Raw genomic sequence first — 10,605 nt, forward strand, 5'->3', positions numbered from 1 at the left:
AGTGAGAACCTAAATCTTGAGATATTCTTCGAATAAAACTCATGAGAACACCCAATCTAATTCCCTATATAAGATAAACTCCACAATCATTCAAGATACAAAAAAAATTCAGACCTTAAAAACATTTTTATAAGATACAAAATAATTTATTTAATACAATACTTACACGTATTTTGTACAATCATCATCTATGGATCAGATTAATTTATGTGAATATATAATAATTGTATCAGATACATGTAAGTATTGTAGTCAAATCTAATTTTTTTAAACACTTTTACTTTTGACTAAATCACTAACTTAAGCTTCGAAGAATAATCCCGACATAAATTTGATCATTTGAGTGTTCTTGTTCATGGTTAGACTAAGAGACCTGCCTAATCCTAATTAACAAAATTTTTGAGAGATGTCATATCCCTTGTAACAAATTCATAAATTAAGGTATGATATTGTAATATTTAAAATATAAGGTAAAAAATTATGGTGCGACTTATAATTAAAGTAGTTTGTATAATTTACCTTTAAATTTAACCAAAAGAAAACAAGACCAAAGAGTTGGCACAAACACTAAAGAGTCCGAGTAAACATAGTGAGGTGGAAATAGAAGTAGCAAACACCTCCCTACAACACAGTCCGACTCCACGCAAGCAATGAAAAGAATCTTAGCTGGATGCAGCTGCCCTCACTTGCCACTGCCACCTTCACCAACGGACTATTTCTCCCATTTCTATAACCCTTTTCACTCTCAAGATTCAATCTTTTCACTCTTCCTCTCTCTCTCCTCACTTCCTCTCTCTAGACCGACAAATTTCACTCACAAAAACACTGGGGACTCTGCAGCAACTCAATCTCCAAGGTCATCACAATGGCCAACTTCTTCATCTTCCTCCTGCTCTTCTTATCCTCTCCACTCACCGCATCTCCAAGGCCAAACCATAGAGTCCTCCACCAGCCATTTCTGCCGCAGGAATCTTCTTCGCCTCCATCTCCCTCACCTCCTTCCCCACCTCCGAACCCAACTCCCCCAGTTTCCAGTTCCAACTCTCCCCCTCCCAATTCCCCTTTTTTCCCATCCTTACCCTCCCCTCCGCCTACCCCTCCCTCCCCAACCACTGCCTTCGCCTCCTTCCCCGCCAACATCTCCTCCCTCATTGCCCCCCAGCCCACCAAAAACTCCAGCGCCCACAAGCACCTCGCCCTCACTATCGCCGCCGTGCTCTCCGCCGTCGTGGTCGTTGCCGTCGCCGCATTCTTCCTCTACCGTCGCAAACACCACAACAGCCGCAACTTCCCGGACAACGAGGACGAAAAGTCGTATGTTAGATCCGAGCACAGCAGCAGGCTATTTCAGGTGCCCAATCTCAGCCACTCCTTCAGTGGTACACACAAGGTCCGAACCGGCTCTGCCAACAGCTCCGAGTTCCTCTACCTGGGCACAGTGGTCAACTCGCGCAGACTCGAGGAACGAGTTGACCCGCGCGGGAGCGTTGGTCGTAGGGCCGAAAAAGAAACTCGGAAAGTCGACTCGCCGGACCTCCAGCCGCTTCCGCCGCTTGTTCGGCAAACCTCGAGGCTGAGCCGTTGGGAGAATGCCGAACCGGTTCTGACCCATGACCGAGATGACGAGGAAGAGGAAGAGGAAGAAGAGTTCTACTCTCCCAGAGGGTCTTCGGGCGATCGCGACAGCTCCAATGGAAACGGATCCGGGTCCAGGAGAGTATTCGCGGCGGTTGCGGACGGCGTATTTGATGAAAGAGGCAGCGAAACGACGTCGTGTTCGTGCTCGTCTTCCGAGTTGGGTTCACCGTCTCGGTCACACTCAATCAGTCTCTCGCCTCCGGTGAGTTTAAGTCCCAACAGAAGATCAGAAGAGCCCAAACCGCCGCAACCCTCAGCCATGCATTACACGGCGCCGTTTGCTGATGTCAATGTACGGTCGCCGTCGTTGACTCCAATGTCTTCGCCGGAGAGAGTTGTTGATGATTTCCCATCTGCATCGGACCGAAACGGAGGGTCTCCGTCGATGTCCTCGATATCTTCGTCACCGGAGAGAGGATTGGAGAAGACCCCTGATGTACCGGCGAAAGTTTCGGTCGTTCCGGATCAAAGTTCGCCGATTTCTTCACCGGAGAGAGATTTCGGAAGCAACCAACATGCATCATCGAAAGTTTCGGTGGTTTCTGATCAAAGTTCGCCGATTTCCTCACTGGAATTAAATTTCAGAAACAAACCAGATGCGTTACCGAAAATTTCGGCCTTTTCAGATCGGAACGATCAATCCCCTTCACCATCTTTACATTGTTCATTGTCACCAGAGAGAGAATCGAACGGTTCTGATTCAAGAGCCAAGTCCTTTTCACCTTCTATGTCACCACTGAGAGGTTTGGAGAAGAGCTCAGCTGCCTCACCAAGAATTTCAAATGCTTCGGATCGAGCATTTATTCATTTGGATCCTAAAATGCAGTCTCTTTCATCATCTTCATCGTCTTCGTTGTCGAATTCACCGGAGAGAGAGTTTAGTGGTGGTTTAAAGCAGCCTCTGACTTCAACCGAGAAAGAGTTTAGTGGTGGTTTAAAGCAGCCTCTGACTTCAACCGAGAGAGAGTTTAGTGGTGGTTTAAAGCAGCCTCTTTCGGTTCCTCAGCCGCCGCCAATGCCTCCTTCACTGAGACTCTGGGAGAAACCAAGTCCTAGAACACCAGCTGGGCAAGTGTTCTCTAGGCCTCCAGCTCTCATACCTCCTTCAAGACCTTTTGTGCTTCAAAACCCGGGAAAGGTCTCTGTTTCGCCGGTGAAGTTGACGCCAAGTTCAACACCATTGGAGCCGATTGAGGAGACTCCGAAACCAAAGTTGAAGCCATTGCATTGGGATAAAGTTAGAGCAAGCTCCGATCGCGAAATGGTGTGGGATCAGTTTAGATCGAGCTCTTTCAAGTAAGATAGTACTTGCATTTACTTGCTTTTCTTGTTATGGTAGACTTATAATTTATGTAGTAAGTTGGTTGCTTATACTGTGTTGCACTACTAAATTTGTGGAATCATCGGACGGTGGTTACAGATTGAATGAAGAAATGATAGAGACATTGTTTGTTGTAAAAACACCAAACCCGAATCCAAGGGAAACGACCCCACGTGCAGTTCTTCCCTCACCAAATCAAGAGAATAGAGTACTTGATCCAAAAAAGTCGCAGAATATTGCAATCTCACTAAGGGCTCTCAATGTGACCATAGAGGAAGTTTGTGAAGCTTTATTAGAAGGTAAAAACCATTTTTTCTTCAAAGTTGTCTTCCCTTTTCCTGAATGCTGAGAAAATTATCATATCAACGTTGATGGTAATATTGTTTATGCTTTTGGTTATATCTTGAGCACGCCGTTTAGTTAACATTGAGAATTTAAAATTTGGTTGGCCTGGGATATATTTGAATTCTCGTGATAAGTGGCATTTCATAAGTTCATAATAACTGTGATTCTTCTTAGATGATTTTTTATTGTAGCTGAAATGGTTTGTGATAACTTTTATGTGATAGTTGTGAATTCATGGTGTCCTTTGGTACTGGTAATGAATGCAGGAAACTCGGACGCTCTTGGAACTGAGTTACTTGAAAGTCTAATGAAGATGGCTCCAACCAAAGAAGAAGAACGGAAGCTGAAGGAATACAAAGACAACTCACCAGTTAACCTTGGTCCTGCTGAGAGATTTCTGAAAGAGCTGCTTGACGTTCCTTTTGCATTTAAAAGGATTGATGCAATGCTTTACATGACTAATTTTGAGTCTGAGATCGAGTACCTTAAAAAGTCGTTTGAAACTTTGGAGGTAAATCACACCATTTCTTTCCCCTCTTAACATGTGATGCTAGATTCCGTTTTGTTTTCTTATGCTAAGATGGTAACATTAAGTAAACATTTCCATCAAGACGTGAATATACCGAGGCACACAAAAACATTAATACGTTAATTGAAAGTGTTCGTCAACTTAACATGGGTATTTCTATCCATGTGGAGATGATAGTTTTTCCATCAGGCATTTTCTCATTGGAATTTCCTTACTTAGGCTGCCTGTGAAGAATTGAGAAACAGCAGGATGTTCTTGAAGCTTCTGGAAGCTGTTCTGAAGACTGGAAACCGGATGAATGTTGGGACAAACCGTGGTGATGCCCAAGCCTTCAAACTGGACACACTCCTCAAGCTGGTTGACGTCAAGGGGGCAGATGGGAAAACCACACTCTTGCATTTTGTCGTACAAGAAATCATAAGGACGGAAGGTGCTCGTCTCAACGGTGGCAATCAAACTTCAAACCCAACCTTGAGTGATGATGTCAAGTGCAGGAGGCTTGGCCTGCAAGTTGTTTCAGCTCTCAGTACAGACCTCAGTAACGTGAAGAAAGCTGCTGTCATGGATTCTGATGTGCTGAGCAGTGATGTTTCCAAGCTTTCTAAAGGAATTAGCAACATCGCGGAGGTTGTGCAATTAAATGAGACGATGGTGTCAGATGACAGCAGCCGGAAATTCTCAGAGTCGATGAACATGTTCATGAAATTGGCCGAAGAGGAGATTATAAGACTTCAAGCTCAAGAAAGTGTTGCATTGTCCCTGGTGAAGGAGATTACAGAGTACTTCCACGGGAACTCCGCTAGGGAAGAAGCTCACCCGTTTAGAATCTTCATGGTGGTCAGAGACTTTCTTACAGTTCTTGATCGAGTATGTAAGGAAGTTGGTTCAATAAATGAGCGAACCCAAGTTATTACCGCCCACAAATTTCCAGTTCCAGTAAATCCAATGCTACCACAAGTAGTTCCAGTAAATCCAATGCTGCCACAACTACTTCCTGGAATTCATGGGTTGAGGCGGTACAGTTCATCCGATGATGAGAGCGCGTCTCCATAGTTTCTGCAGCTCATTTCAGGATGGCGTTTTGGTTCGATTTTGGAAAAACCGGTGTTAAGTAGGCGGTTTGAACAGCTTGTATGCCAGGTTTATATACATAGCTCCAGGTTCCACCCCACCAAAAATTTGTACTTGTAAAAAATCATGTAAGCGATTTTGCGTTCTGTAGATTATATAATTACAGAGGAGGAGATTTTATCTGGGAAGAATAAGTTGTAATTCGGATTAGATAGTTTATGGGAAGATCGATCACACAACTGCTCAATGGAAGCAGAACTCTTGAGAGTACATGGTTTATGCAACTGTTCTGCATTGTATCAAGGCGCTAATTTGTTCTCCATATCTCGTTTATCCCCAATTATTCTTTGTAATTTAATCATAGCAACGGTAGTGTTTGATATTTTTTGATTTTTTTTTTTTATCTTTATTTACTTTTTCTTTTTGTCACATGGCACTTTCACAAGGAGTGGAATCCCATGCATTTGGCACGTACGTACGTGAGGCTAAATGATACTCAAATATAGACGACTCGTTTCTGGCCTGACATGTGCCATAAAAGTTTCTCCTGGATATCGGTTTTGCATTTGTCGCGTCATCAATTAACAACCAAATTTTCGGATTATGTGGCTTGAATATAAAAAAGGGAAAACTAATGAAAAGAGCTTGAAAACTTTGAGTTTTAATGATAAGGACAAAATAAAGGGTAAAGTGAATAGTACCAGGATTAACTTTTTAATGTAAAAATGTGGTTTTTCGTTAAAGTAAACAGTACCAAGTGCTTTTCGTTAAAGTTCCCTATAAAAAAAACACAACTTTAAAGATACTATTGCAACGTTTTAAAGATAAAGGTAATAAAATGACGGGGTAAAAACTTAAAAGGAGTAAAATGTACTTTGCCCGAATTACTTGTTGAAACATGAGGTCCACTCCTCTTTGGTAAAAGAATCCATGAAGAGAGAGGTCGTTTTCAATTAAGGGGAACACGACATGATTTCGCATGCTGCTTACTGCAAATTTGAAAAAATGAAGGAAAGTGACCGTTGGGGTCCTGCCTCTGCCTCTGCCCCTGCCACTGCCTCTGCCACAGTTGAAATATCTAACCCTTTTCATGTGAAGACATCAATATGGACCCTAGTTTTTACCTTTTTATTTTATGGTATATCCTCATCTTTTACTTTAACCATCCAAAGTAAGGCACCGTTTGGAATTGAGGTGATTTTAAAAAAAACCACTGTGAAAAAAAGCTGAGGGTCATTTTTGTGTTTGGTAAACTGAAAAAAAATGGCTTATTTTGGAAGCTGCTGTGAGAATAAGCTGAAAATCAAAGGAAAAGCTGAAGTTGCTATTTGCTGCTTTGAAAAAAAGCCAGTTTTTTCAAAGCACACGGAGCTACAGTGCTCATTTAATGAAAAGACACACTATCATCCTGCTTTTTTTTCCAAAAGCACTTTCACAAAAAAGTTTACCAAACACTCTACTGGCTTTATTTCACAGCCGCTTATTCTCACAGCACAGCCGCTTATTCTCACAGCACAGCCGCTTATTCTCACAGCAGTTTTTTTTCAAAGCACAGCAATACCAAACCAGTCCTAAATAAAAGGACAGCAACAAGGATAAATTCCTTTTTTATTTTTATTTTTGGAAATTCATTTTCTAATTTCTTTGTAAGAAAAAGGGTGAATTTTGTGGGGGTAGAAGAGACAGAAGAACATGTCAGCCTAGTAAAATTAGCGTGTTCGAATATTAACTTTTTCTTGACATTTAGTATGACGGTCTAGTGGTATTCTTCTTCACTGGTAAGTGAAAGATCTTAGATTCGATTTTCGTTAAAGACGAATTTGAACCACATTATTACTAGCTGATTGTGAAGGTAAGCCTACTGCTCTTCCCATATTGTAGATAATATTGATTGTTAAAAAAAAATAACTTTTTCTTTTAGTCAAAGCAATATTTTTAATATCGATTATTAAAAAAAAAAATTAAGGATGGGGTTGTAAATAAAAAAAAACAAGGATGGGGATTGGAACCCTAGATGCAAGGCAACGGACATATTGCCCTAACTAACCGTGTCCTTATCCCACAAGCTCTAAACGGTAATTCTTTCACATGCACAATATGGATCTGCACCATTGATTTTGCTTCACAAATCAGAGATGAAAAGTAAATATGGGGTCTTGAATAGTTGAATGACAATTTGACATGACATTTTATCTAAGGGGATGCAATCCACACATTATCTTGTCGGAATATCAAAGGACAAGAATTAACAAAATGTAAGAAATAAAAAACGGTGTGTGAATAACACTCCCCTTTATAATGGGCACAACATATATGTAACTCTGAGATAAATAGCACCCCCTTCTGTTTAAAATACATATCAACTGTCTCGCAACTATTTGTGTCTATTTGCTGACGACTCTATTTGTTGAAAGCAAGGCTTGAGCATCCATGCGTTCTACTATATGGCGTGCTTCTTCCTCTGTTGCTGGAACCACATTCAGTAACCTAAATCCATCTTTTGTGGCCTTTGCCTCAGGGCGTACGGTGAAAGTGAAATAAAATGTATTTGAAACCTGTTTCAAACACGAGCAAAGCAATGTGTAACTGGAACCGTAGCGAATAAACCATCATAAAAACGAAAATTCCTTAACCGAAATGGGTAACTGAAACAGGAGTAACGTCAACTTTTAATGGCATTCATTTAAAGCTAAAACTTAAGCTTTCTTATTCTTTGAACGTGCAGTTAAGGGAACATACCTCACTAGACCTGAGCTCAGGCCTGGTAACGTGGGCAACAACTTCGATGTTAATTACAGGCCGATCAGGATTATGAACTTCTGTGTAAAGCACACATGATTTGAAACGCAGGAAATCTCCAACATCCACCTGCTCATTAAAACATACATGCTTCAAACATATATCTAGCACAGAAATGGATGAATAGAAAACCAGCTTACTCTTCCATCTCCTCAAAGTCACAATCGGGGTCCATCCAGATGCAAAATAAACAGAATAAAGATAATTTGGATAAAATAAAGAACAAAAAGAGAACCGGAAAATGTGTATAAATTTCGATTGAAAGAGAAAATACTGATGATATGGATGATTTGAACAATTGAAAAGAAGGAAGCCAATGGGCTACTCACAGGTTTCAAGAAGTCAACATGATCGACTTCCAGAAAGCAAGGCACCAGGCCCGCAAAGGCATAAGCGGTGGAGAAAGCCAATTCAAATGCTCGGTGCATCAAAAACCCTCCAAAGATTCGACCATGCATGTTTCTCTGTTGTGGTTGGCAGATCAAAGAGTTTTCCAAGCTGGTATCCCTCAGAAGAATGCTATCTCTGTCTGCCAAGGCAGGCATATCACAGAAGATCCTTCCCTCAGCCAACAGAGTTTCAAGTCTATTTACTTCTCCATTCTCAAGCTCCCTTCTGTCTCCTCCTCCTCTTGTTCTTTTCCTCAGATTATTTCTGGCGTCTGCTTCGTTGAAAAGCAATATTTCTCTTTCAGTTTCTGGTGATATCCGATTAACTGCAGCAGCTTTCCCAGTCTTAGAATCACGTGCCACAAACATGAAGTTTGCTGAAAGAGCTACCGAGTCTGCATTGTCAGATCCATCTGCCAAAAAAGTTTTCTTATGAAAGTCTGATCGGTCAGAACATTAAGCACATCCCTTCACAAAAAGAGCATAAATTTAAAAGATCACACCATTACTGAGCAGACAGATGATATAATAGTCAATTTGTAGTTGACAGGATGACAAATTGGATCGTTGTTCTTATAACAGCCCATTTGTGGGCTTGTGAGTTTTGTTTCCAGATATCGAGATTACGTTAAACAGAGGCAAACTGATTATTGTTCATTAAAAAAATTAGAAGGAGACACCAGTGTCCATAAGCAAATTCTATTTCTAACATTGAAAATGCAATTGCAAACTTTTAATAGAAGTTAAGCCTTCTGAGCAAAATGCTGGAAAGGATATAGAAAGTTCTAGTTGAACTTTCAAAGGTTATCAGATTTCAAAAACAAAGTTACGTCAAATTCACAAGTACCTTGTGTTGACTGAATAACTTCTAGTTGAATCTCAATAGATGACCGCCCCACCCATATGACAGCACCAACTATTTTCAGATCGACATCAACACTAATCGACTTCTTCAGGACAATCTTGTCCACCGATGCGGTGACCAGCAAGAGTGGCCTTGTTGTGCCATCATCGTCACAGCAGTGCTGATCCATATAAAGGTTTAAAATTAAACAACATGAAGAGTACAAGCAAGAAATTCACTTGGAACAAACGTAATTTAACATGAAATAAACTAGCAACTTATCTCGTCAATCACAAGTATCTTCAGAAGACAAATTCAATCACATTATTCAACTAGACTGAAACAACTGAGAATACATTTTGAAATGAACATAACTTGAATGGCTCTTTGCATTATATCAATATTTAGAGTCAAACAGACATCGCTGCACATGATCATCACCAGGCTTCCACAGCCCCCCCCCCCCCCCCCTTTGCATCATACATAATAAAACAGTACCAAAGTAATTCAAAGCTTGCGACCGTCCAAATTTTACGGCACTCACCTTTCTGTTTAACTAGCAATACAAAGAAGAGAAACTGTCTCTTGGTCAAATAAGACACCGTTCCCATGACTTACAAAACTGTTCGCACTAGAAACTAAACCAATCAACGCCTCAAACAAAATGCATTCCAGATTATGGCAGCTCCTTAGAATAATCCAAAGTTTGAAAAGAATATAAACACTCCAAACCAGAAAGTTGTAGCAATGTATAGTTCAAAAGCTCGGGATTTACGAATTGAAAGTGCAATTCAGCCTAATTCATCACAAAATTCTTACATAAACAATCATAAACCCAGTTCAAGTGATCAAACTTCAAGCAGAACCCACAAATCCAGTTATAATAATAAACACTAAAAAAATTCTACCTTTACAGTAATGGTTCCAGCTAAAGCATCAAGGTCTTCAAGCAATTTCCCAATTCTGACCTCATTCCAAGGATCCCTGTACTGCTCCCGCAATATATAATCCGTCGAAAAATTGTACAGAATCTTCGTCCTGCTCTGGGACGGCGTTTTGTTCAGCAACTCGCTCTGCGGCGGCGCGTCCTTGCGCGGGTCCAGAAAGAACCTCTCGAAGATCTTCGACCTGGCTTCCCACAGCGCATTTGTCACCGGCGACTGGTACATTCCCGGCCAGAGGCTAATAGGCTTCCGGGTCGAACCGTTGGGCCCATCTTGGGCCGGAGGCGGGTTATCGAAAGGGGAAGAGAGAGTGGCGACGACGGGAATGGGAGCGGGTGAATTGGGAGTTGCAGGAGAGGAATTCAAGTCCATGGAATTTGGGGGTTTTGGGATTCTGGAAATTTGATTGATTGAACTTCGAATCATGTAAAGCTGGGGAACGACAAGACTCTCATGGAATGAGTCTTTGCATTGACTTGGTGAAAAGTATTTTAACACATATTTTATTGACATTATTTATTGGGTTGGTGAGAAATGTGATTAGGCATGAGTTCTTACATTTATAAAACATGTTAGCATTCGATACCTCTTTAGACCCATATTTATTATCTAAATTATCATTACAAACTCAGTTCAATTTATAATTTATCTTAAACCCATTTAAAAAATAAAAAGTTAAAATCAAAGCATTTTCTACACATTATCTCATTCCAACAGTTGCTTTT

The 10,605-nt window shown here is 40.9% G+C and overlaps 2 protein-coding genes across 3 annotated transcripts; one reads left to right on the forward strand and one right to left on the reverse strand.

Annotated features, from left to right (window-relative positions):
• The first annotated feature begins 649 nt into the window (after positions 1-649).
• On the forward strand, positions 650-5,286 carry LOC126621369 (formin-like protein 1). 2 transcript variants are annotated; one of them, XM_050289857.1, is made up of 5 exons: positions 650-2,537; positions 2,628-2,934; positions 3,059-3,258; positions 3,571-3,815; positions 4,053-5,286. In XM_050289857.1, the coding sequence occupies exons 1-5, from the start codon at positions 866-868 to the stop codon at positions 4,884-4,886; spliced, it is 3,258 nt and encodes a 1,085-aa protein (XP_050145814.1). In that variant the 5' UTR covers positions 650-865; the 3' UTR covers positions 4,887-5,286. The 2 variants fall into 2 exon arrangements, with proteins under 2 accessions (XP_050145814.1, XP_050145813.1); XM_050289856.1 differs by having other exon boundaries at positions 650-2,934.
• Positions 5,287-7,040: 1,754 nt separating this feature from the next.
• Positions 7,041-10,403, reverse strand: LOC126621384 (acyl-coenzyme A thioesterase 2, chloroplastic-like). Its single transcript, XM_050289877.1, has 5 exons — positions 9,845-10,403; positions 8,940-9,117; positions 8,033-8,505; positions 7,644-7,772; positions 7,041-7,459 (listed from the first exon to the last, which is right to left on the reverse strand). The coding sequence occupies exons 1-5, from the start codon at positions 10,391-10,393 to the stop codon at positions 7,289-7,291; spliced, it is 1,500 nt and encodes a 499-aa protein (XP_050145834.1). The 5' UTR covers positions 10,394-10,403; the 3' UTR covers positions 7,041-7,288.
• Positions 10,404-10,605: the final 202 nt, after the last annotated feature.

The sequence above is a fragment of the Malus sylvestris genome, chromosome 5 (genome assembly GCF_916048215.2).
Source record: "Malus sylvestris chromosome 5, drMalSylv7.2, whole genome shotgun sequence".
NCBI classification, from domain to species: domain Eukaryota; kingdom Viridiplantae; phylum Streptophyta; class Magnoliopsida; order Rosales; family Rosaceae; genus Malus; species Malus sylvestris.